General features: G+C 38.1%; 2 protein-coding genes across 2 annotated transcripts; both read right to left on the reverse strand.

Annotated features, from left to right (window-relative positions):
* Positions 1 to 596: 596 nt before the first annotated feature.
* On the reverse strand, positions 597 to 4,230 carry LOC144637538 (beta-1 adrenergic receptor-like). Its single transcript, XM_078496616.1, has one exon. The coding sequence runs from the start codon at positions 2,355 to 2,357 to the stop codon at positions 1,257 to 1,259; it is 1,101 nt and encodes a 366-aa protein (XP_078352742.1). The 5' UTR covers positions 2,358 to 4,230; the 3' UTR covers positions 597 to 1,256.
* An 817-nt stretch (positions 4,231 to 5,047) lies between these two features.
* LOC144637534 (dynein axonemal intermediate chain 3-like) lies at positions 5,048 to 26,436 on the reverse strand. The gene is made up of 25 exons (XM_078496613.1): positions 26,095 to 26,436; positions 24,311 to 24,415; positions 23,606 to 23,764; positions 22,319 to 22,477; positions 20,997 to 21,037; positions 20,662 to 20,781; positions 19,459 to 19,570; positions 19,030 to 19,108; positions 18,220 to 18,344; positions 17,664 to 17,753; positions 15,653 to 15,745; positions 14,588 to 14,713; positions 13,786 to 13,859; positions 12,735 to 12,861; positions 11,714 to 11,801; positions 11,106 to 11,227; positions 10,103 to 10,166; positions 9,053 to 9,183; positions 8,667 to 8,739; positions 8,411 to 8,468; positions 7,669 to 7,742; positions 6,811 to 6,902; positions 6,199 to 6,321; positions 5,889 to 5,942; positions 5,048 to 5,138 (listed from the first exon to the last, which is right to left on the reverse strand). The coding sequence occupies exons 1-25, from the start codon at positions 26,341 to 26,343 to the stop codon at positions 5,052 to 5,054; spliced, it is 2,625 nt and encodes an 874-aa protein (XP_078352739.1). The 5' UTR covers positions 26,344 to 26,436; the 3' UTR covers positions 5,048 to 5,051.
* Positions 26,437 to 27,119: the final 683 nt, after the last annotated feature.

Consider the following 27,119-nt stretch of genomic DNA (forward strand, 5'->3'; position numbering starts at 1 on the left):
TTTAAGTTTAAAAGGATCGTTTAGGATCTTTTACTCTTCTCGCATTTTTTCCGCCCAGCCCCTGCGGAAAGTTTGTATTGCAAACCGAAATATACGGCAAAGTTTCTTCAATACATTTTAGTTGTTTTATCCATTTTGTTTATTTTTGACCGCTTACGCCGTCAGGATCAGTTTACCGTCTATATTTTCCGTTTTAACTAAGTTACTGAACCAGGTCTTCAAGAGATCCGGTACCACTCATCGGTTTGTCGCTGTGATATTGCAGATTCTTATTGCATTTTTAAGTTTGAACTCTTTAAGGATCAGTATGTTTTTTTCTCCTTAGATTACAATACATTGTCAAGAAGAAAGGTATTGAGAAGAACGAAAATCATCAGTCAGGGAAATAAATTCTCATTGCCTACGCTAGAAGAAACGTATGCCCGGCGTATGATAATTTCTAATGACAATTTCAAGCTGGACGCTAAATGAGAGACTACATCAAGGTTCAGTTTTTTTCTGAACATGTAATTGACCTGAAAATGTTAAAAGACAATTTTTCGTGTTTTTCTTTATTTCGAAATTGACGGCAACAACTTTTCAAACGTGTGTATGAAGGCGCACCGCTCTTAACGTAATAACATTTGGCAATTATCGCAATTCATAACATTTGTGTGTTTCGAACAAACCAATAACATATTCAACCTGGTTTGAGTACACAATCGGTCTTCGTTCTTCATATGCAGGTATACACACGTTTATTAATATAAATATTAAATTCGACGGCCATTGGTTAGGATAAGGACGGCTTGTTTAACGTCGCACAGTAAAAAAAAGAAAAAAAGTAAAAGTGATATGGCTGCTTATAGTCTTGTTACTTTTTACACAGTATTACATTTACTCGATTGAAAAGTGGAGACTTCATTCTGCTTTATTCTTTAAACAATGTGGTTTTTAAATACATTTTTATGATCTGTACTTGGTGTAAACTTCTTACGGTAAAAATCGGAGCCTTAGATTTGTGTGTTTGTGCGTAGGCGAAGACATAATAATTTAGAAGGCGGAAAACGGCGATACAACACTCCATTTCAAAAGTAGCTGTATTAAAAGCAACTTTCAGTCTTCTTCCTAGTAAAGTGCTTGAATTTAGGCTTGAAGTTTTAAATAGATGTCAATGAATTCATGTCATTAACAAAATGATATGAGTATTCCCTCCAGAAAACAAAGGAAATTAAACTCGATTGCTACGTTTTTCGGGGATTCAGTTGATAAATAGCTTACTCTCTCGAACAAACTGATTGAACTTCTATGTCTTTCGCTACGGGAGAAGTCTGAATTCCGGTCCGAGTGACCCAGGTTCCAAATTCACTTTTCGGAGTTTGTGTTCTCCCCTCTTTGATATATCCCACATTTGCCGAAGATACGATATTGCGGTGGCATATGTGACTCGTCAACGGGTTAATAACCTTGAAGACTGCACGGCGTATTTCACGATTACGCCAGCAATAAATCATAGGGTTCAGCGAGCTGTTAAGAAATATCAAGTTTTCTGCCCAGGGGTAGAAGTTGTACAACAATTCAGGTGTATCACCTTTAATGGTGCGAATGAGCAAAATCACCATCCCGGGTGTGTAACAAATTAGCAGCGCTCCGAATATATACGCCATTGTCTTTGCGAGTTTGGTTTCGCGGGCAACGCTTGGCGCGAGTGGATCATAGCTCTGTTGCTCTGAAACGATCCGTCGATGGTGTCGTCTGGCTTCGCGAAAGATAAAGAAATACACAAAAGCTGTAATAGCGTAGCACGAGCCAATTACAGCGAAACAAATCAAGTAGACGATACGGTTCGGTATCCCAGCGAAACGCACGCAAGTGAGGGTCACCCATGCTAGCCAAACTCCTCCAATGATACTCAAGACGCGAGGTTTAGTTACAAGCCTCATGTAATTCAGCGGTGAAAATATGGCAACGTATCTTTCACAGCTTATTAGTGTGAGGTTAAGGAAGGAGGCGCCAGTACAGAACAAGGCCATGGTCAGATAAGCCACCCATACTCCGCAGTCATCTGTTCCTGATAGCGCTAGAGATTGCCTCGCTATGTACAGAGGTTCGACAATAGAGCCCACAAGTAAATCCGTACAAGATAGGCTGACTAGGAAAAGGTTCGCGTATGTGCGTATTTCACGCGTCCGAGCGAAGGCCAAGATAAATAAGATATTGCACGATACAGCAGTCGTTACGCCGAGCGCGCTAATGATACAAGTTACAACTGCCGTGAGACGTGCAGACAAGGTGTTCGGAAAGCGAATCACTTCTTGAAAGTTGCAGTTTATCACGTCCATGTTTTCGGTGATAGTGGAAGAACTTAACGCAGGCATTTTACGACTTTACCAGCGATCGCTCTATAACCAGCCAACCAACTAACTAATTAGTGAAGTTGTTGCTTTGTCCAGCAACGCGGTGATATGTCTCTTTTTGGCTTGGCCGCCAATAACCGAACGTTATTGGAATAACCGAATCACCAAAATGTTAAAACGCCCGAGGGAGCCAAATCAGAAGGCTCTCGAACCAAGCAAATGATCCGATTGCTGTTATCAAACGCTTAATCGTTTTTCAAAGCTTGTCGTAATCTTTAAAAGCTAGATAACACTGCGCGAACCATTGAGAAATTGATTTAACCAGAGCAGTGTCGCTTTTACTGAGCGACACAAACTTCAGAATGTTTTACAAGAGCAAGTCGATTCAAATACACCTGTCTCATTGTGGCCCATATACGACATTGTTTATTTTTCATTAAATCGACATGTATGCGTTTCCAGAGAAAAGGGATGCAAACTAAATGGTGTGTTCATTGACAGTTTACTTGTGTAGGGTGAGTTATGACCAAAATTGCCTTAAGCACTCTGCGATAATCGCCGTATTTTAGACTATAATATGATAGCTTGAACCAAAGCGCTTTCAAAAAATAATATGGAACATTCATTTTGTTTAAGATGACAAAACCGATTTAACGCAAATGTAGGAAAGCAATATCTAGCGCGAGTTTTAATTTGGCTAAGTTGGCATGCCTAATTAAAGAATCACAAAATAAGGCAAAACAAGAGAATTGGGTTTTCGCCGCTTTTTGTTATTTCCTACTTTCGGGGGAAAATTCGCAGATGTCGTAAATTGAATAGGAAATCGGATTCAAGCTGTCTTTTGCTTCTTGTCAAACATAACAGAAACAACAAAACCTGATTTCAAATTCGACAGTCCTTCAACGAAGCCCAACAGCAATAAATTGCCGGACTTAATAAAACAAATTGCAATTAATTTTCTGTCAAACCACTCTTTTGCAAAGTTGCCTGTCATTAAAATTCGGCTGCTAAGTCTTTCAGCGCTATACAATGCTTAAATGCTAGACATGAAACTTCTCTTCATTTCTAAGCACTGACATCTCATGTCGGTTCTCAGATTTCTGTTACATCGACCATATCCTCTAGTTGATCATTTCTTAATTCTCCGCACTTGTTTACTCTTAAGTTAACTGATCTTGCAAGGAGAAATTCAATATTGACAGTATTGAGCTACCTCGCGAATTAAAAAGCGGAAAAACCCGCGTTCCTCTCAAAGCTATCGCACATATAAACACTTCAACATTTAGGGTCGTTTAAAAGCGCTGGTTCAAGACGGATCAAAATTGTGAAAATAAACATAGTCGAGCATATATTTTTCACTGCATTTACAAGTCAGATAAGATGCACCTGAGTAAGTAATATTTACACAAGTTTTTAACCGATATCAACAGAAGAGGAAAAATGGAAGTAATTAGATTTTTGCCAAAGTGATATTGCAATTTTTCTTTACGCAATTTCACACGTCTAAATTTCTTAAATTAAACGCTTCCGGACTAGTATAGCAGTGAAACCTTAGGCTTAACGCTTGATTAAAAAAATAATGATAAATATATCATTTTTTTTGTGGCCAGCTTAAATGCTAATTTTCAAGCATAAGCCTCGCTTTGACAAAGTTTTTTTTGCGCAGTTTTTTAATAAATGAAAGAAATTGAGAAAACTTTCGAATATTGACTGACTATCTTATAATGGATGGCCCCATTAACTATACTAGCAAAGGAGATTGAAATAATACCGGGCACTTAACAAGGACACTAGGAGATTTCTGAATTGTCATTTGCAAAGTTTGCATTATTTGACCTGTCATGGCTTAGTCTTATAAGATATCACAACACAAAAGAAACATAATGTTAGGGAAATAGAGCTGACTCTAAAAATTTATTGCCGTTTTATGTCTTTTTTTCTTATAACAAATACTAACAATAAGATTTTATGTCGACAGGCAGACGAAGTCTCGATTAATTACAAAGGTAAAGTCGGACATATCTGATGTTTTAGAAACAAAGAGAGCCACAGTCTTAAATTGTTGAGGTTTGCGAGGTTTATTACCATCTTCGAAGAACAATGGACTATAAATACATGTCAAGTTGGAAGAAGGAATTGCAAATAACCGAATTTCATTTTTGTTATTATACACGACGCCAAAAATATATGTATATATAAATTAATGGCAAGTCTAAAAACCTCACAATATTGTCGTTTTAAAAATGTAAAACAAAAATCGAAACAAACCAGTACTAACAAACCAAAGTACAAAATTAACAAGTTCTGTTCAAATCGACATCATGAAAAAACAAGCACTTGATGTAGCTAGAATCCTGAAACAGCAATACGTTGAGTCTGCGGTGTTTTGTAAGAGGTTGCTTAGCAACATGACGTATCGTTATAACGTCAAGCTGACGTGACTGCATTCGGTGAGCTCGCGAATGCTCGTGCAATGTTTTGATTGGTTGACAACAATCGGAAACTTTTCGGGTGTTTTGCACTACGAGGATTTGACAACATCGGCACTCGCTCCTCCTAGCTAATACATGTACAACACCACAACTGAAATATGTACCATCAAATATACAACAATAAAAAGTACACTATTTACATCAAAATATCTTTTCGTAGCCTATTTGGCTAAACAATTGTTTTCACGCGCTTCAAACAAATGACCAAATGTTCGCTGCTAATCTAAGCTTCTTCAAGATCATCAGATTCTTCTCTTATGCCAAGCTCTTCCAGCAATCGTTTCTCCATCTGTAAATATTCCTGATACTCCTGTAAAAACAAGGTAGAAAGATCGTGTTGGACCGGTTTTCACTTAAGTGTCGAAAGTAATTTCGTTTGCTTTGGTTTTGCATTACAACGCTAAGTGATTGGTTTAAAAATCTCGCGCCACTTTCTTAGCCAATCAGAAGTAAAACCAAAACCAATCGTGACTCGCGCGCGCACGCTTTCCCGCGCTTAGTGCCTACGACATGTATTTGCTTCAATTTTTGATGCTCACTGTCCCTTTTGGCAAGAGTAATAACTTCGCTTTTAGGTTTACGACACTCAATTGAAAAAAAACAAAAACTGTTCTACTGTCAGAAGGAAAGCAATTCTTCAGAAATTGATGCAGCCCCAAGTAAAATAAGTAATTTTTGAGAAAGTCCATCACACTATAGTTTGTCGTAAACTTGCACAGCATGTGACCAAAAACGTTCAAAGCAATCTAAAGATTTTGAAAACTGAAATAATTTCGTCAAAATGATTTGAAATGTTGTATATAGTGTGCCAAACTGTCATAAATATTGTGAGCCACCTTACACTAAAGCTCAAACAGGTAACTGCTTGTCATGGAGCGATTTTCTGTCGAGTAATAAACCAATCAGAAATCAAAGTAAATTCAAGTAACAGGCTCAAAGCGCTGGAAAACGCGCGCGACAAAGCTGATCTGCATCTGATTGGTCGAGTAAGTGGCGCAAGTTTTTTTTTAGTTAATCAGAGAACGTAGTAGAAAAAACACTCGATCGTCAAGATACTCACCATTCTCTGTCGGGCCTCAACATCTGCGTCACTTTCCTCTGGACGTTTTGCATACTGTGGCGTTCAACAAAAAATAAAATGATATTTTGTAACCGAATTTTACTACAAAAACATAGTTTTCAACTCTCTGGCCAAGAACCAAACAAAACAACGCAGAATAACATCACTTCGATAACGGTTCAAGACATTTTTTCTACGAATGAATTTTCCTCAATCTTAACCATTTACTGTTCCTTTATGGTTTATTATCACCTCTTTAGTGTTCTTCTAGCTTTGTAAACGATTCTATATCGTCGATTCTATCACCAACCTGTTGCCGTTTGCTCTCTTCAGCATCAAGCTGTTTCTTCTCCTGTTCTCGTATCTTCATTCTTTCTTCCACAAAAGCCAATCGTTTCACTTCTCGTTCGAAAAAGTTCTCCATTGCATTGGCCTAACAAACATCAAAAACAGCACTAGTTCAAATGACTGGATCATAGTCTGTTCAAATACTTTTATCTCCTAGTTTAGTTTCTTAAAACCGGAGTTTAAAAAGTGTTTGGTGGGGGGGGAAAAGAAAAAAATATTAAAGAGAGGGTTTAAAAAAGGGAGGAAAGAAAAAAAGAAATAAAAAAGAAAAGGATAATCCCCCATCCCTTTTTTCCCAGAACAACAATTACATGAAAAATCGCTGTCTGCCTTCCCGACCCCCTCCACCACAAAACACTACAGTGGGGAGGGAGGTAGAGTGCGTTGCAGCGAGCGACACAGACCGTCTGAGAATCAGGCTACGAGGGAGGTGAAAATAAAAATCCTCAAACGTCTCAATACTCTATCGTAAATTGGATACGAGAATAAGGATAAAAATACGTCTTGATTTGAAACTGAACTCTTCCAAGAAGAAGAATAGGAAAAATGTGTGAAAAAAATTCGGAGAACTAACCTCATTAGCTGATGGGTGCCTGAGATTCCACGGAACCTCCATGACATGCAACGTTCCAATACTGTCACCTACAGCGAGAAGCTGTTGTTTACCTAAACAAACAAACAAACAAACAAACAAGATTGATACCCAGGGTGAAACAAACGTCTTGGCTTCTGACAAACTCAACATCAAAGCTGTGTTGCTGACCAAACCAACTTCAACCAATATTCCTAAATTACGAGATGTATATTGCGGTGGTATAATAAAACTGCGCTTACCAACGAATTTAGCAAGTTAAGTATTAGGGTCAAAAGAAGAAAAAAAACGAGAAAACTAGTGCCGCGGGGATTAGCGGAATAGAGGTAGGAGAAAATTCCCACATTGACTTCCATCAGCTCCTATCACGCAACGAGAGTTGACAAAAGCGACGCTGGGAAACGACATCATCTCATCATCTACCTTACCTACTCTACCTTACCTTACCTATTAGTCAAAAGTTTCATGCAGTTCTCAAGCGTTCATGAAAGTTGGTTCAAATTTAGTGAGATCGTATTTATTATGATGTACAGCCTGTAGTAACCATTCCAATTAAACCTATTTAGCAGTAATTTTTGTACAGCAAAAGGGATGAGAGAGATTTTCGCGATTTTCGCGATTTTCAAAAAATCGCGAAATTAAAGACCCGCGAAAATTAATTTTAAAAGTTTTCTATTGTATTTTTTATGTTAATTACGCATTTTTGGCCATATCGCGAAAATTAAGTCCCGCGAAATATGCCCGTTCCATTTTCGCGAAATTAAGTTACCGCGAAAATAAGTAACAATAAGGTAGTTAATTTTAAAGGAGATAGTTAAGACCAACGGTCTTGATACTTACTTGAAACCTGGTGAGGTGAGATTGTGGTGATAGAAGAGGCAGTAACATTCTGAGTCAGGGAAGGTTCGTGTGACCTGAGAAAAAGAACATAAATGAACGTTTAAGGGACCGTGTCACGGCGAGTTTAAGTTTTTTTTCTGAGTTTTGCCAAATACTCGCTATGAAACATAATGTTCGCAAAGAAATTACTTCTATGGATTCATTGAGCCAAATGTCTCCCGAGCGTAACAATTTAAAGTTACAAGCAAACAAAATTAACTTGAAAACTGTTCAGCCCAATAATATTTCAAAAACCCATATTGCAATCCGTTTCAATCTTCGTCACTTTTGGCCATCCGTACTTTTTTTTGTATTTGCTGTGTTACTGAAATGTTCCTTCACTGTTTTAAGATGTTATTTTTATATTTCAACGAATTTGAGGGTTATTTCCCATCTAAAATCTATGAATACAGTTTCTTTTATTTTCTTTATTGACTTACATACAACTCTTAGTGCTAGTTGAGGATCAATGTAGGTTTCCGGGAAACTGCCCACCTACCCCTCCCCAAACCTAACATTAACACTTACTTATCGCTTTGGGCAAAATCTTAGCTTGTGGGAGGGGTAGGTGGGCAGTTTCCCAGAAACCTACAGAGAATTTAGTAGTACAGAAAATCTCCAATTGATGATTTTCTTTTTTATTCTCATCACCGTCTGTTTGACAACGTATTGAGATTGTAAGGAGAAAATTGATGTTAATCACCTGTCCAGTAGGTCCCATACATCCACGTTCCCATCGGTCTTCGTAATGAAAAATACGCCTGAAAAAGAGGGAAGTATTGACAATAAATGGTGAATTTCTGCAGCGCTAAAAAACTGTTCATTTAGTTAACGCTTAAGGATTCTAGTTTTTGTTTATCCCCCTAATTCCTCGAATCCCGTTTTCGTCTCCCTTGTTGGAGGTTCAAGAAATCGGGATGTATATCACATCACTATTAATGTACTGTACGAGTTTTTACCTGGTCTAGACGGACTCCAGTGCCCTCGTGTAAGCCTCATAAGATGACTCGCTGATTGAAGAAGTGGTCCACTCTGAAAACACAACATAACATTGATTTTTAGTGCGTAACAAACAAAACAGGAGCCGGGTTTTTCTTAGAGTAATGGCCAGTACCACAGTTAGGTGACAGTTAGTCACCGGTTAGTGCACCAAAGAAATTTCGCTATTTGCTTCATATTTAACTACTTTTCGTTGCCTGACTCCTTTTTTGGCGTCTATTTTTTTTTATAGAAGCTTGTCGCACGAGTTTGGAATAAACATTTGTAATAATTCTAAAAACCTTCAACTCGAAGCATATGTACAGCAATATTAACAGCAATACTAGAAAACAGAACAACGCTATACCGTTACTCCTTCCTTCCAAATTGCAAATGTCCATCCCCCGACAGTGAGAATGATATCTCTGAAGAATCGCGACCTCTGCAGGGTGGCAATGGGACCATCATGTGCTGCCCACACCTGCTCGGGGCGGGGGGCTGAGGTGTAAAGAAAAGCAAAGGTCTTTTGAAAAAAGCACAAATACACGGATCCAGAGTTTCAGACTTTCGGTCCAAATTCAAAAGAAAAGTGAGACTCATTAAGTCAGGCTATTGTGTTTTGCGATGTTTAACAATGGTCTGACTTAATGAGTGCTCACTTTTCCTTTGAATTTGGACCGGAAGTCTGAAACTCTGGATCCGTGTATTTACACAAGATTGTTCATCTGAATTTCAGGACATACCTTATTCTTAATAATATTCGCACATTTCGCGAAAACTTGGGAGCTGTATTTCGCGAGTATTTATTTTCGCAATTCCGAGAAAAAATAATTTTGCGATTTTGCCACTGCTTTAAAACCCTAAACCGAGGCCTCGTTTTACAAAGCGTACGTAAAGTGCCCGTAATGTTGTATGTACTAAACATCTTTACTGTACACAAAATCAGAGGAAGAGTCAAGTCGGAAACAAGACCAGAAAGATACACTTTGAAGGACAGAAAATGCCAATTTTAATGCAGAACAAGCACCAAAGAGCCAGTGACTCGCAACATTTAGAATTCACGTACTTGTTTTCTTCTATAATATGGTATATTTTTCCCGCACTCCTTTATTCGCGAGTATAAATTTTGGCGATTTTTTCCAAAACGCGAAAATCACGAATTTTTATACGCGAAGGAATAAAGTATATGAAGTCATCTGACAAAAAGAGATTGACAAAAATGTAAACTTTTATTAAAACCCAACACGTTTGAGCTGTCAACTCTCCACTATCAGCCTCTTTAAGGTCTTCTAAGCTTCCCTACTAATATCTGACAAATGGCCAAAATGTCAATTGTCCCCGGCAATTGTCATTTACATCCTCACAATAAAAGCAGCAACAACACAAAGAAAATTGATTGGACTCATGCCATACTCACTGACTATCTTCCCGCTATCTGTGTCTTTCTCTGGTTTCCAGTCCATGTACACCAAGTCGCCTTCCTAAAATCAAAACGAAAACTGAAAATCAATGGCGACAAAACAGTAGTAAATGCACTTCTACTCGGAAATCTGAGCTTATCAACTGCAAACAATCGAAGTGACACGTTTTAAGTCCGTGAATGATACCTCCATGTATGATTATTATAAATGTTTGATTATTTTTTCTATTTTTTTTTTAAGGCAGTATCACAAGAATTAAGAGTCTCCTAAGTTTTTGTGCAAGGTATGATAGAATAACGTGGGTGCACTCAAGAAATAAACACGATAACCTTCGAACAACAAAAGAAAGGCCTAAGTTCATTAACCAAGATGTAAATTTTTTTCCAAGTAACACTGTCAAATTTGAAAACGTTGGGCCACTTTTAAACAATGTTCACGACTGGTACAGTACGTTTAAGCAAGGGGTATTGCCAATGTGCGAGCCAGCGAGCCATTTCCGTTAGCCTAAATAGCACATTGGTTAGCCTCAATAGCACTTCGGTTAGCCTAAATAGCACTCTGGTTAGCCTACAGTTAGCTTAGGTAGCTTGCGGTTAGCCTTTTATTGGGATTAGGGATCTCTGGCTCGCATGGCTCGCATGCGTCGCGAGTCATGCGAACCATTCAGGTTAGCCTAAATAGTACTTTGGTTAGCCTAAATAGTACTTTGGTTAGCCTAAATAGTACTCTGGTTAGCCTATAGTTAGTTTAGGTAGCTTGCGGTTAGCCTTTTATTGGGATTTGGGATTTCTGGCTCGCATGGCTTGCTGGCTCGCACATTGTCCTAACTCTTAAGCAAAGCCAGACCACTATTAGTGGATTTCCAATTAATACTAACACCTTCATGGTAGGGTGTGGGCGATTTTCCTTACAGTGGACTATTTGGGGAGGTTCTGCTTTTTATCAGGGGGGAGGTCTATGTCGCCTAGCTACATGAGGGTAGGAATCTCACAGACTCACCTCTGTACCAATAAAAAACTTGGAGCTGACATTCTCCAGTGGCTTGCCTTGGTCCCTTCCCTTTGATATACTGGATGATAAATTGGGTATTCCGCCTGTGTCTTTCTCTTCATTTGATTTTGCTGTTAAAATGAAAGAGTTGGGCATTCTATTAGTTTCTTTTCTGTCACCTACAGACTATATGAAGTCCAGTACTTCAAAGGACTGTAAAGTTCTAAAATAAAATGGCACATTTCAACAGACACTGTGCCAGAGTTCACAAATTTATATCTAAAATCCGAAGCACCTGGCATTATGTGGTGAGTGCAACTGTAGTTGCTAAATTCACTGCATGTATCAACTACTGTACATGTATCTCTTAATGAACTCTCATTGGTCTAGCAAGAGTAAATAATAACAACAACAACACCACATGCTTTCTTGTCAAATAGAAGTTAGATTTAGATTACGAACATTATTCATAACATATTAATACAAAAAATAGGTAAATTAACTCAGATTAACTAAGCTTAGCATAGATTTTGGCAGTGCACAAAGTATTGAAGAACAGGCTATGGACAGCTCACTCTGAATCTCAGCAAACAATAATAATTATTTATTTTACTAACCACCAGTAATTCTTGCTCCTTGCCGTTCTGAAATGCTGAACACACTTGGTCCAAATTCACCAGCACCGGTTATATGAGACACATTCACCTGAGGTAAAGAACAAACATTGTTAGAGCAGTTTTCAATTGAGTGTCGTAAAACCAAAACCAAAGTAATCAATCTGGCCAATCACAAAGGACACAGACAATCCAGTGAACCAATCAAAACTCGAAGCAAATACATGTAGCTGGCACGAAGCGCGGGAAAACGTGCGCGAGCGAGTCACGATTGGTTTTGGTTTTAGTTCTGATTGGCTGAGAAAGTGGCCCGAGATTTTTAAGCCAATCACTAAGCTTAGAAATGCAAAACCAAAGCAAACGCAATTTACTTTCGACACTCAAGTGAAAACCGCTCTAATGCTACATGTACACAGTGGGATCGCAATTCTCAAACTTCCAGGAGAAATGAAATTGTTTGTATTATTTGATCAAGGAGAGCAAATTTGAAGGAAACGATTTTGGATTTTGGTTTGAGTTAATGAGAGGCTTGGCAAATCGAGATAGCACTGTATCATCAGTCTTCTTAACAGCGTGAGTATATGGCTGTACTGGGAGAACATTTACCCAAGGTCTTGAAAGCACATAAGATCAAAGTAAGGTAGGAAATGTCAGTAATTGAGCATTGTGGCCCCTTAGGCTGATGGCATGAAGCATGAAGGCACAAAGCATTGGTGACATGAAGTGGCTCAAAGGGTATTTCTACTCCTACTGGATGGGAACTGAAAATGCTAGTCTATCGTGGGGCTATACCTTTGCATTAAATTGGTTGGTATCCATTTACACATCTGGGTAGGGAGAGACAATGTGAGAGTAAAGTGTTTTGCCTAAGAACACAATGCAGGAACCCTAGATAGGCCTCGGACACAGACAACTTGTTCAGGATTCCATCAGATCAAGCACAGCAAAAAAATGAATTTTCAAACAACCTCCAAAAAAGAGACAGTTACTCAGATGCAAGTTTTGAGAGGACTAGAGCACTTACCCTGAGGACAGGTTTCCATGTTAAGTCCAAGTGTTTGAATGTAGGAAGAGTTCCAGCTGGGTTTTGGCCAGCTGCTTGAGAAGGTGCAGCAGACTTACTGGGACGGGTGTCCCAAACAAGGACAGTGCTGAAAACAAAAGAAAACAGGTTAAAAAAGCTGTTTTACTGCAATGGTAATGGTTGGTTGGTTTCCTCCATCAGTTAAACAACTGTGAAATAAAGGGCCTCAGTGAGGCAATGGTACAATGAGTGTGATATTACAATGATAATCAATTTATCACCAAGGGGGCCACAATTCCATCCACGACATGTCAGTATCTGTTATTCAGCGAGTTGCTGGACCGGTGGCCCAAAGACGAAGGGAGGAGATGAGGATGATCTTTACTTACAAGACACTAGCCCCTAGTGGCATGAACATTGACTTAAAATTTTAAATTCACATTTGTATTCTCAGACTAATATTCTGATGTTGATTTAAATTTTAGACATGTGCGCTGAGCGCACACACACAATCTCGCGCTCTGTTTATTTTTAAACGATGCGCACACAAGACATTTAACGTACGATCAAACAAGCGTTCCTTTTTTTAAGACATCACATTTACACTGATGAAGGGGTTTCCCCGAAATGTCTGTTTAAAAAAAAAAAACTATTTTGCACTCCAAGAACACTTATTGATCACTTTATCAGTGTGATTCAGCAGGACAGTGTTAAACATGGATGACATAACTGAGGTAACAGTTAACATGAAACAAATTATTAGACTACAAGTAACCTCTTTCTTTTCCTAGGATGCAAAACAAAAACACAAAATGTGAATTATGAGGATTGCCTGAATTGCCCCATCTTCAGAAATCTTTGGACATGGTCTGGGTCAGTCTGGGTCTGGGTGGTCTTTGGAAATCCTGGCACTCTCAGGATTAACATCTCACGACTTCCACCCATAAAAAGTTGACAGGTGTAGACTTACTTGAGTGCTAATCTAGCTGAGAAACCTGTTTGGAAACAAAGCTGATAGAATCATTATAATATGATTGTTGCTCTCACTCACCCATCTGCAGCACATGACATGAGCTGATTGCACTGCTGTGATTTGTTCTCAACAACGACACCCATGCGCCCAATCTGAAGAAAGAATCAATGTCATGTTATTATGCTGTCAAAGTTAGTCTCTTAATATAGGGTATAATGTTACCACTGAGTAGTAATGTCATCAATACCAGTCCTTTTCAAAGCCAGTAGTAGCTCTTCAGGTCAGCACTTGAAACTGGCAGTTAGGTAGGTGAAACCAGGAGCAATCTCATTCTTCACTGGTCACAGGTTACCCCTCACACTTTAATCATTTGGTTTGATTGCACCATACACATTTAATTTTAATTTGTATCCCTGATTGAGTGGGAGGCGCGGTGACCTAATTTACTGCTGGGGGGTAACCCTGCAATGGACTGGCATCCCATCCAGGGGGGAGTAACAGTACTCTTTGTCGCTTAATGCTGATAGAAACTGTGATAAGATCTGGCTGTGTGGGCCACTTGGCTGGGACACAGACTACCTTTTACCTTTTACCCCTGGATTAAGAGAGGGACTGTAAGAGTGAAGTGCCTTGTCCAAGAAATTTTAAAACACTATTGCTCTGGCCTAGTGTAATGTATATGTAATAATTATGGTACTGGTATTATAAATAATGCCTCTGGCCTAGTGTCATGTATTAAAGGTATATCAAAAATTGCCACTAGCCTAGGTTAAGCCAAAGAGACCTCTTTATCAGAAGAATTGTGCACTAAACAGTATGCCAGCATGCCTCCAACTCGATTCACTCTATAAAAAATGGTAACAGTCATGTGATTACTAACCTCCATGTGATCTGGAATCCACATGATGTCTGTTACAACTGTTTTGTGACTGTGTTCAATTGACGACACTGCACAATACCTGATAATGGGTGATCGATCAAAGCTTGATTCATCTTCAAATCCAGGCTTTTAAGATTAAAAACAAGAAAGTGTTAATAAAATTAATTTATCAATAAATTATCAATTAAATTATTTCCGTATGTCCATGTAAGTTGAAATTTGTAAGCTGTAATATTTAAAGGAGACTAACATCAATCTCAACTGAAGAAAGACATCTTTCAGAACTGTGTATTATACAGTCGAAGCTCTCGTAAGCGGACACCCTCGGGACGCGAAAAAAGTGTCCGCAACTGGAGCTGGCTGCTTACGAGAATGGTTCTCGTATGCGGCCACTAGAGATGTAGGGAATAGATGGCTGCTTACGGGAGCTTGCCCAGCTAACATAATGCTAATATGCATGTCAGTGGTGTTTCGAAATGTAGTCGGACGTGGATAACGACCAAAAAAAAACACTGAAATATGGTACTGTAATAACTGTAAAAATCATTGTGACGAACGGCGATGTGAAGTTGATTGATAAAAACAAGATACAGAGGTTGTTAATAGGATTTTCTTTGGGGTGTCCGCTTACGGGAGCTTAAAAACAAAGAAAAATGCTAAGTCGTAATCTTGGAAAGTGTCCGCGGCCGCTTACGGGAATGTCCGCTTACGAGAATGTAAAAATACAGAGTTTGTATGGGAGTTAAAACGGGGTTTCAAACAAGGCGGCCGTAAGTAGAGCTGTCCGCTTACGAGAGTGTCCGTTAAGAGAGCTTCGACTGTATATTACATTGAATAATTATATTTTTTGGATTGTTTGCATTTGACTGCCAACAAGATGCAATGTTGATCAACAAATTAACTCCACTTTTCAACATGAAAATGATCCTCAACAGTTCTAAAAAGTTTTTGGTGATTTCTTTGTTTGTTAGAAATTGTCTTGCAGCATCATGTCAACTCCAAGGATTGTGTGAAACAATATTACAATTTAATGTACAGTTATGTACATACAACATAATTCCTCACCAAAGTATTCATGGAGTTTTTCTTGCTCTGACCGTGAGACTGCCTGTGACTGCGTAACCTGTCACTGTGGTTTGTTATGTCCCACAAAACAATCTGAAAAAATAAAAATATATATTTGATGAACGGGCAAAACAAGAAACAAAATGGGGAGTGGGATTTGCACTTGTTCTGCATTTAATGTTAGATTAGTACATCAGTTTATAATGGTTTCAATTCAAGTGGGAGGACAGGAGGGGGACTGAGCTTCTTACTTCCCAAACCTTTTCAACCCTCCAAGTTTATTTTTTTCCTTAGTGGCCATTTGGCCACCGACTGCTCAAGTTTCGTCACCAGTGAAAAATTTTAGTCGCTAAATTAACCTCTAAGAGGACATGTGGTTACTGTCTGCAGTAAATAAGAATGACAATGATGAGAGAGGAGTTGTATCTTTAGGTTTATTGGATAGCACCTTATAATTATTGGTACCTAATATTATTTCGCAGGCACGGTACTTAGTTTCACGATTTTGACAAGACAGTATTGGTCAGTATTTGCCGGTGTTTTATTTTTCGTGATTTGGATAACAAATATGTTACAAACATTAAAAACATGCCAAAAAATGTTAAAAAATACGTTCTTCATTTCGTTTAACCTACAATGCACTCTAATAAGCCTGTCACTGTCAACAGCTCTTTGTATTTGTATTGATACGACTATTTTTCAAGTAACCCGGTAGTCTTGTGGTTAGTACGGTCGCACCTAATGCGTTCGACCCCGGGTTCGACTCCACCACTTGCCGTTTTTTTTTTCTTTTTTGTTGTTGTTTTTTTTTCTTTTTTCTTATTTTCTTTTTCTGTCTAGTGCAAATATTGCGTGCAAGTCCCGAAAACTCCATTTCAAGTTCGTAGTTTGGGTTGAATATTTGTGCAGTGTGTCTTGCTCCTTGACAAACGTCCCACGAACGAAGACTTTAAGACCTCAATGTCCACTTTTTTCTACCGTTGAGTATTCTTCAGATTCATTTCCTTCGATTCTAGACTTCAAAAGATGTCTTTTAATCGTTAACCCCTTCACTGCCTCTATGACGTACTGAGTACGTCATGATTTCTGTACTTCATGTGCCTATATGACGTACTGAGTACGTCAAGAAAATAAAGACCACAGTTGAAACCCTGGCACACTGAACTCAAAAGCCTTCGGCAGATGTGACCCAGAAAGACTTTTGGTAGCCTGGAAACTACTCGTCATCAGTCTCCAAAACCCTGCCTCTCGGTTTTTTCGAAAATTTTGACTGTATCCGTCCGCCATCTTGTTTTTCGAATTCATGGCCAAAGAAATCATTTGTTTGACTTGTAATATCAGCGCAAAGATGAGATGTTTAAATGCCGAATGTGAAAAGGATGTTAAGCGGAGCACTTGGGAAGCAGAAGAATAATCCACTGGTGAAGGCGTTTTGGAGAAATATATGCAGAAGATCGAGCGATCGTGGAAGAATTTCGAAAGCTGTCTAATGTTCAAAATTCTGTTTATAACATCGAATATGAAGGTACCATGTTGAAATAAGCTGTTAGTAAATTTTTCAATACAGTTTTAAACCATGTGTCCTTGTCGTTATGTTTATGCAATTATTTAAGAGTTATTTATGCTTTCATTCAGCTCTGTTGTGTTGCCTCATTAATTATGCATGTCAGCTTTGGCACTGAGCGTTACAGAGGGGTCGGCAGTGAAGGGGTTAACGGAGAAAAAACATTGCCTTGAAAAGGCCTCAACAGACACCATTTTCTTTGTTTGGTCAACCATGTGAGTAATGGACATGGGAAAACGAGCCTGCAATGTCCCATACATTTTCAGTATGTTTTGGTCAGCGGTTACACAAATAAAAAAGTCATGGACTTTCTTACACACAGACTGGTCGGCATAATGGTACTGGCTTTGCTAAAAGAGCCAGTAACCACAAAAATGAGAAGGTCAAGATGTAGTTATACCAATTACTGTATATGCCCTATATGGGGGGGGGGGGGGAGTATGTTACCTGTCCATTTATGCATCCTCCAGCAATAATATTTGGATCAGAAGGATTAAACTTGAAGGAAAAGATATCATCAGGAGCCTCAAGCAGTGCCTGAAAATCAATGTTAAAATAAATCTGAGTTTAAAGGCTTGGGATTTTGAGAACTGTAAAAATCAACCCCAAGGCTAAATACTTGTGTAGCGGAGCTGGAAGACAGTAAAGTTTACTTACAGGAAATTATAATATTATTACGGTAACAGTCAAAGAACATTGAAAAACAGAAACAAACAAAATTAATGGATAGAAATCTACCAATGTACAAAAACAGAAACAAACAAAATGGATAGAAATCTACCAATGTACAAAAACAGAAACAAACAAAATGGATAGAAATCTACCAATGTACAACCATGTACAACAATGTACAAGCTGTACAACTGACAGCTAGACAAGACCTTTTGAACCAGATGGAGTGAGCTTCAGTGTTCTGACAGGTTCGCCTACAACAGAAGATTGATGGCAGCAAAAAAAACATTAACCAACTACAACTACCATTTAATGAATGGTTTATACATACCAGAGGATGAATTGGATCTGAGAAACTCCAGATAAGAACCAGTGAAGATGTCATAAGAATGCGAGAAAAGTTATCCACTCTGTCGTCAAATGATAGACCTTCGCCACAGGAAACTGCAATGATTCCTGTCAACACCAAAAATTAAAAATTTACTTTCTAAAAAAGTTCATCAGGACTTATACTATACTCCACTAACAAACGCATTAATAATTCATCCAATTAAATGAAACCAATGAAAACTGCAACCCAGTGTTTGGAAGTGTGTTCTTACATGTAGATGTAACTAACGTACAGTAAATTACATGAGTTCTATGATTTTTTTTTCAATTTTTCCCTTCAAGATTCTACTTTTGAAATTGAGTATATTAAACTTATGGATTCACTTTGAAAAGTTAGTTGTTCTGCTATTTAAACCTACTAGGGATCAGTACCGCAACATTTCTGGGTTTTGTAAACTGATCTTTTATTCCTTTTGTTTCTTTCCATGCGTTTTCCAGGTAAAAATTTCATGGGAAAATTTTGTTTCAATTATGCTTTTTGGCGCATGGATTTTCACTGAGATAGTAATGTTTTGGTGACTAAAATTTTTCATTGGTAACTTCACCTAAATAAATAGTCGCCAAATGGTCACTAAGGAAAACAGTTAACTTGGAGGGTTGCTCAAGGGAGTTTTTCATCACATATTTATTTTAAAATACCTTAAATTTTGTCAAAAACATGCCACTGAACCTCAATTTTTTAACTCTGTTCTTATGTCTTTGGAAATGTGATTATCATAATGAAGGTATTTTTTTTTTAAAAAAATGTTACCTTTGATAGCAGGATGCCACTGAATGTCTGTGATAGTTTTCTCTTTGCTGTATTGAAGATCAGTAAAGGACTGGTACTCCTGTAAAAAATACAGTACAGTTTAACCTGCCATACACATCTGCATGACCCATGCAAGGTGATAAGGCCCAGGAATAATTCAATAAGATATAGTGGTTAGAAATATCCCACACATACAAATGTACCACTGCATTGTACAATGTACACTTTGAGGAGAGATCACCTAGTCTGTTCCAGGCGTTCGATTAGTTGGCAAGCAGCGCGAAGAATGGCGAGCGAAAAAATGGCGAGATGACTCCCCGCTCCCCTCCCCTAAGTTTTTTTTTCTTGCCATTCTTCGTGCCGCTTCCCAACTTACTTAAATCCTGGAACAGGCTAGAGATCACCAAGACATGAGTACTCAAAACAAACCTTCAAATAATTGTCTGATTTTGCACCAAAAGTAGTTTCATCATCTGCCAGAGATAAGTAGTCATCATAAAACACATCTAATATCTCATTCTGCTGCAGAGCCAACTCAAACCTGCAACAGAAAAACTTTTGTTATTAACGTAATGCACAGAAAAACTAGCAGTTGTTTGTTTCAAATACATAATTTTGATTGGCTCTACCATTTTCTCCCCTGACTCTATAAGTGAGTAAGCAAAAAGTGAAAAACTGACATGTATCATGGGTCCATTGCAGGTTACATGGTACAAAATAACACCTTGCCGGAGGGCAAGCTACGTGTAAATCCAAAACAAAGCTACTTCAACCAGTCATGCTTGACTTTCCTTTGTTTTGAATGTCCCAGTGCGTAGCTTGCCCCGCTAACATGACGAATTTTGTACCACATGACCGTAAGATGCAAAGGGTCCATTTCCAATTACGCAGGGTTGTCAAAATAAGCCGGCAACTGGCGCATTTCACCGGCTATTCGAAATACTGCGCCGGCTGCTTGGAATATGAGTAGGTCAGTTCTGAGTGTGACTGTTATCAAATTCTGAGTGTTTCGTGGCCTCCTACTTTTTGGATGGAACCTGCTACTCAAAAACCCACTGACAACCCTGATTATGATCATGGAAAATTAAATTATATCCTTTTACAAGCCAGAAAAGTTTAAAGACAGAAGTGAAACAAAATATTAGTAAGACTAACCACTGTAGTGATAATCGATTTGGCTAATAAACAAATGGCATCATGATAATAAAATAATAAAAATAATACATAATATTTTAAGAGGAGGCCTCCAATCACCTAGGGGTGGTTTTCAGGAGGGTCCTCTGAGAAAATAAATGTTAAACCTTAAAATACATTAAAATCTAAAATATAATAAAAAGATAAAACCTATGCGGTACGCGAACTAAGATTAAAAATTAGAACAAGAATTAAAATACTACTAAGGTTAAAAATGATTTAATAAAAACTGTTTCAGTTTGTATTTAAAAATAGTTTTCGGCATCAGTTTCTTTAAAACACTTGGTAGTGTGGTCCAGTCATTAATGGCTTTATAATATGTTTTGCTTTTTCCCCATTCCGTTCTTGGCCTACTGACTTTGGGCATGTAGCCATGTCCGGTATGATGTCTTGTCAAATGGTGAGAACCACATTAAAAGAATAGTGCAAACGTCTTACCTTGGTGTGACTTTCTCAATAAAACTGATTATGTCAGATGTTGTTCTTTTGATCTCTTCTTTGGGCTTCTCTTCAAGAGTTCTTGCCACATATTGTGTCACAGCATTACAGGGTTTCCTCCTGCAAGTAGGAGTATTCATGAAAGAATTAGTACTTTTTTATTCCATTTCTTGTTATCATAATCACTTAAAAATGTCTCCATCAGAAGCAGGTCATCTCCTAGACATGCAAAATGTGACTTTTGTCTAATGTATAATTTGAAGACTTAATTAAATACATAATTATACAAAATAACACTATTACTGTGTATAAAAATTAAAAATTAATTATCTTACCAATCTGTTTGATTTCCTATATCAGTTAACACTGGAACAGCCTGAAAAGGAAAAGAACATGTCAGGTTTGAAATACACCATAACAATATAAATTTGTAAATTAATATTATGAACCCTTAACTAAAAAGAAATTGGGAGTTCAGGGAAGTCAGGAGTATAATCACAGTGTTCAAATGAGGTACATGGAAAACATTTGGCTTTTGGATCGAGTTATTAGGAGTTTTGAAAAGTCAAGGGTTCAAGAAATCAGGATGAGATTATAAGGTTCACTTGGAAAAAAAGTAAGGCTAGCCAGGGTTGGAAACTAAAATTTCGGAACACTCGCCATCTGGGTGAGTGACCTTTGAATTGCACTCACCCAGGTCAGTTTTCACTCTCCCAGTCTCCTTTAGTAAAGAAAATCCCCCCTCCCCCAACGAATTATAAAATGTTCACCGTGCGTGTCACCGTGGTGGTCGATCGCGATACAGACTGCAACCTATTTCTTAAATGAAAAAATATCCTAAAATAGATCCACCTCCAAAATAAAAACACAAACACTTACTTCAAACACATTTTTATTGATACCTATTCCCAAATTCCTGTAGTTTGCAATTTAATTAAGTGTCGAAATTGTACAGTAAAAGCAGCGGGAAATGGCCGTCTTGCAGCGTTCGAGGCTCGGTGGATGAGTCAACGGTATTTATGACTAGAGGTATTACTTTGTACAACTACGTCCATCATGTAACAATCACCAAGCAGAAGCCATTTTTGACTGTTTACGAACACGAACCAGCTTACATGTAGTTGTCATTGTTGGAGATTTCAAAATGTTGGTAGGCTATCGGCTTGTGAACAGTGTAGATTATTTTAAAGTGGAAGGTAAAAAGTTACGCTTATTTTGAATAATATATTCTGGATATAAAAATCAATATATTCTGGATATGAAAATCAAACCGGGCGAGTGTTCTGTGATTTGTACTCGCCCGACAGTTTTCACACTCGCCTGGGCGAGCGGGCGAGCGCTAATTTCCAACCCTGCTAGCTGTGAGTGCTCTGGCAAACCAGAGTGCCATTCAGGCTATCTGGATTTAAGCTACATGTAATATTCAGCCTAAGCCAGCACATGCATAAATAATTAGGACTCAATTCATGGCTCCCATGTTGCACTGACTTTCAGAATGTCATGACCTGCATGTACCGCCACAAAGGCAATTGCGCCTTTTCTGCAAGTACTGCATTGAATAACTTGATTAAGATCAGGAAATACTTTGGATTTAAATTAACTGCCGGGGTGAGAAATTATTAACTTACACCTATCTAGCAGACTCATTTACATGTACCTGTATGCCCTTGTCTAGCTCTTTCTTGAGGAGTCCATAGCTATCGTCTTCAAATGACGGACATTCTACAAACCCATCTTTGGCATCAGACACATTTCGATCACTGAATGTCACAGGTGCTCCAAACTCTCGCCTTTTTCTTGAAATCCTAAACTTGACCTGAAAGAAAAAAAAGAAATTAAATAAACTGGTATACAGTCCCCGGATACAGTCATATTAAACACCACAGAAAATAATGACTTGATGACAACCTTATTAGTAAAAATCGTGGGAGTTAAAGAGATCTAATTAGTTTTAGAACAGTGGACAATGGATGAAGGTGTCTGGGGTTGAGCCTTGGCCAGGGTTCCTGCAGAGTGCTCTTGGAAAAGACCCTTTATTCTGATAGTGCCTCTCTCCACCCCTGGAGGTATCTAAATGGGTACCAGCAATTTAAATGCTGGGGGTATAACCCTGCTGAGGACTAGCATCCCATCCAGCCCGGGAGAGTAGAAATAATTCCAGTCACTTCAAACTCCACCGGTACTCATAAAATTTAAAAAATCAATTTTATACAGGGAGGCTCTGCCCTGAGGTCCAACCATTTATATACCACTTTCATTGATAGAAAAGGCACCCCTTTCGAAAACCTTTTTACTGAAAAAAGGTACCCCTTTCATATACCTACAGGACACTACTTGAAACAGGGTGTTTTCTTGACACTGTCATGAAGCGCTTCAAAATTTAAGACAATACAGTCATAAGTTGCATCTGTTCAAAAAATTTAATTTAAGGCCTTCTTAAATATCTTAATGACAGATTTTCCTACCCTTTTATTACCTAATCTTGTGAAATCCCTCCCTTTTATTATTATATACCTGAAGCCTTTCGGGCAGAGCCTCCCCATATAGGCTATTATAGGGAGTACCAATCCCTTCCCCCACCCCCCTCCGACTTCAACCCAGGCCTGATGAGCTACAATATACAAGGCTTGAATGCAGACTTGTAAAAATTGCCAACATGTACGTTAAAACAATATTTGTAGTAAATAATAAAGATGGTAGATTTTAAGCTCGGTGATAAATAGTGAAGAATATTATTCTACATGACACAAGCGTGGGACAAAGAAAAAATCTGAGTCCCCGACGGGAATCGAACCCATGGCCTCCCAGAACACCGGTTGGGTTCGATTCCCGTCGGGGACTCAGATTTTTTCTTTGTCCCACGCTTGTGTCATGTAGAATAATATTCTTCACTAAAACAATATTGTACACGTCAGTTATTGAAAATAATTCTTCATAAGCTAACCTTTGGTCTGTTTTCTGTTACATTCTCCTCCTCTACTTCAATTTCACTCCCAAATGATTCCCACGGCTGAGGAGTTCTTGGAAACTTTCTAAGTGTTAAAATCAGATCTTCTTCCTCTGCTTCCTCTGCTTCTCCATCCAGAACTTCATCTTGAGGAGGCTAATGAGAAATAAAAACAGTCAGTGACATTATTTTTTTTCAAATGCATCATACATGTACATGTATGTTCAAATTATTATACCAAATGATAAATTCTAAAAAATATAATGCTGTAAATCCCAATTTTGAAAGATCCCTGATTAAATAAGTCTTCCACTCCTTCTTTAAGAGCTTTTTCCCCTTTTTCAGACATATACATGTATTATCCAGTCAGTTAGTTTTTTTTTCTAGGCATGGAAACCCCACTCCTGACCAAAAGGTACCATGCTATGTTATTCCTGTTATAAGATTTTTTTCTGGTACCCGAAAAAAGATACATGTAGTACTGTAAGTAGTTAGAATAAAATCTTATTAATGTGATCATTTTATATTAAAATACCCCATTAAGTTGGAATTCCAAGCCTCAAAATAATATTGTTTAAATTGCTAAAGGCATAAAACAAAAATCGCTGCCCCTAATTGGAGCTATCTGAGCTGCTATGTACAACATGTAAAAATATCATTCACTGGCAGAGTTGATTTGGCTTCCTTTATCAGACAACTTACATTCAGGATTCTCTCTTTGGCTTCTTCTGTAAGAACAAGATAAAAATTCTGACCATATTTGAACAACGGATCATACACGATAAGCAGCTCATCAGCTTGGTAATCCTACATCAAGAAAAACAAATTTCTGTTATTTTTATTTGTTTCCTTTTTTAAGATGGTTTCCGCACAATTTTTGAGCAATACAGTCAAACATAAAGTTACCAAAAAGACCTCTTATCATGGCAACAGTTTTAGTACAGCTAACAAAAACCTGCCAAAAATTTAGCACTCAAGCTGACCCTGCGAGAGAAAAATGGATTTAAAGTTGTCTTTATTTCAGTTAAAACTGATGTTTCGCGCCAGTTCAAAACAAAATGGCACGTGTTTTATACATTTTTTCGAGGTTTGACTTTAATTTTCTCGAGAATGCTTTAGAATTTAATTGCGGGGTCACTAAGACTAATGAATTTCGATGAGATCTTTTAAATAGTATACAAAATGTTGCTGTGCAATGAGTAGATTTTTGGTACTTAATTTTCACACTCATTGCTCGAACTTTCAGCGGAATCCGTCATAATACTTTTTCTGAGGGCCAAAAGTTCATTGGTTTTATTACTGTCTAGTGGCTCCCTCATAAAATAAAGACTTACTACTACAGACGCATTTACACAACAGAAAATTCGATTTAGGTACGGACCAGTCAAAAAATTGGTGCGGATCTGACCACTTTTGTAAAGAAACAGTCAAATCAAATCGGGGGCATAGGCGGCTATGGGCCCGTTTTGATTTGACTGTTTCTCTACAAAAGCGGTCAGGTCTGGACCAATTTTTTGACTGGTCCGTACCTAATTTTCTCTGTTGGTAAACGCGCCTTACATGTACTACTACCAAGTACATAAAACGTTTGAAACTTAGAGCTTTAAAAAGCTCTAAAATTAATCTAAATTTAAATTACTACTAACAGTAACTTCTCTCTTTCTGTTTGTAGTTTTTCAGTGGTATATTTGATCATTGGCATCTTTGTCCAGTTGTTAGTTTCATATGAATAAATAATTATTAAATAAATTTAGCCTAGAGAGGTCACTTTCGGGTTGGTTGTGGTGGTGAATGGAATGATCCAAGACTTACTCAGAGCTTGATCTCAAAATCTGAGAAGTGAAAACAATTAGGACAGAAAGAAACACACAAAAAATGAGACTTTGTGACTTAAAGCTTTCAAGATTTTGAGATCAGATTAATAGTCTCCAGGACCCATGATTCTCTAAATACCATTTGCCACCCCTCCAATCCACATCATTACCCATGGGCCAGGGCCATAGTCCATAGACTGGGAGGCCAGAAAGGGGGCAATTGGTTCAGCAAAATGTCCCCATCCGTTGATACATGTAATGTATCAGTCAAATCGAAGGTTCAACCTAAGTTTAAAAACTTGATAGAGGTTTTAATTCAAAATTTAATATTACAGAAATTATTAAATTATTTGGTCTATTTTCCTTAAATGACTGCAACCTTAAGATGTCACTGCTAACTATGATTTCATATATGTAAGTCTTACTTTAGTGGCAGATCCAGGAAATTCCTGGGGTGAACAAAGCTAGGGTGAGAAGGGTAGAAAAACAGGCGAAAAACGTAAATCAGGAAGTTTTTAAATATAAACCGTCATCAAGTCTGCATCTGCCACTGTAAAGACGTTTAAGCCTAACTTTAAATGTACACTTGCAACTTGCAAGTGCATGTAAAGTTCTATAATTTGTTGTCGTTTTAAGCCAGCTAAACTGGGTACATATCTGTACAGAACATACCAAAACGATTTGCTTGGCTGGATGAAAATCTGAAACAGCTGCCCTGTCTTTGAAATCTTGAATGATTGCTTCTTTTGGGATCAACTTGTGCGGATTCTCTTCTGTGACATCCTCGTCGCCCTTGCAGCCAAATATTTCTTGCGTTTTGCTCGTAAAGAAAAGTGGCAATATGTCCGATGGAATCTCCTCTTCGCCTTCTTCTTCGCCAGCATTGCTAGCGTCTGCATCTTCTTTTCTTTCCTCCGGCATTTCAGCATCAAATTGTACGAGGAATTATTTGTATTTTTCTCCAAAGAGCTTACGACTTGGTTCTAATTGCCGCCATTTTGAATAGTAATGTCCCGGATCAATTTCAAACAAACGTAACCATGAGAACACTCCTTAAGGTGGCTCCATAGGGTTTCTTGACCGCGCGAAGAATGGGTACGAGCTTGAAATGCCGGCAAATCAAAACAAACATGGCGGCTTCACGCGAGGGTGAAATCTTCGGCGAGAAAACGCGAGACTTGCTTCCTGCCAATGAAACAACACCCGTGCTTTCCTGTGTTGAGCAGATAAAAGAGTTTACAACACCCTAAAAAGGTGTTTACAACGTCCGCGGTGCTTCTGGTCGCTTTTGTAAAGTTCGTACGATCGAAAGCGATTGTGAGATACTTCGAGCAGAATTTCAGAGATTCTGCTACATAAAGGATTAAAGTATGTCTCTAACTAACCTTTGGGTTAACAGATATTCGCACAAAAACCGACAACAACGGGGAACGCTCGTCTTTACACATCAACTCGTATGGTTCGAAAGTTCGCGCATGCTCAAATAGCGATCTTGGACAATTTCTATTCTGATGACGTAATTATTATTCGGGCGAAAATAGAAAATTTCCCCTGGTATTTACTAGAGTTTCTTTCGGTGAAATTCCTTAAAATTTGGCATAGATGTAATACCTTTTTAACTGCCCCTTTTGCCGTTTTTTTAAAAAAATTTGTAAGCCAGTTTTTTGGCTAAGTCAAAAAAACACAAAATAACCAAA

Source organism: Oculina patagonica, chromosome 14 (assembly GCF_052425735.1).
Source record: "Oculina patagonica isolate OP01 chromosome 14, crgOcupat, whole genome shotgun sequence".
NCBI classification, from domain to species: Eukaryota; Metazoa; Cnidaria; class Anthozoa; order Scleractinia; family Oculinidae; genus Oculina; species Oculina patagonica.

Coding starts and splice junctions, on each gene's coding strand:
- LOC144637534 (XM_078496613.1), bottom strand. CDS start 26,343: ATGCCGGAGGAAAGAAAAGAAGATGCAGACGCTAGCAATGCTGGCGAA. Junction 11,802..12,734: donor CATGGAAACCTGTCCTCAGG/GTAAGTGCTCTA, acceptor TCTTTACCTCAG/GTGAATGTGTCTCATATAAC. Junction 9,184..10,102: donor AGATAGCGGGAAGATAGTCA/GTGAGTATGGCA, acceptor TTTACACCTCAG/CCCCCCGCCCCGAGCAGGTG.
- LOC144637538 (XM_078496616.1), bottom strand. CDS start 2,357: ATGCCTGCGTTAAGTTCTTCCACTATCACCGAAAACATGGACGTGATA.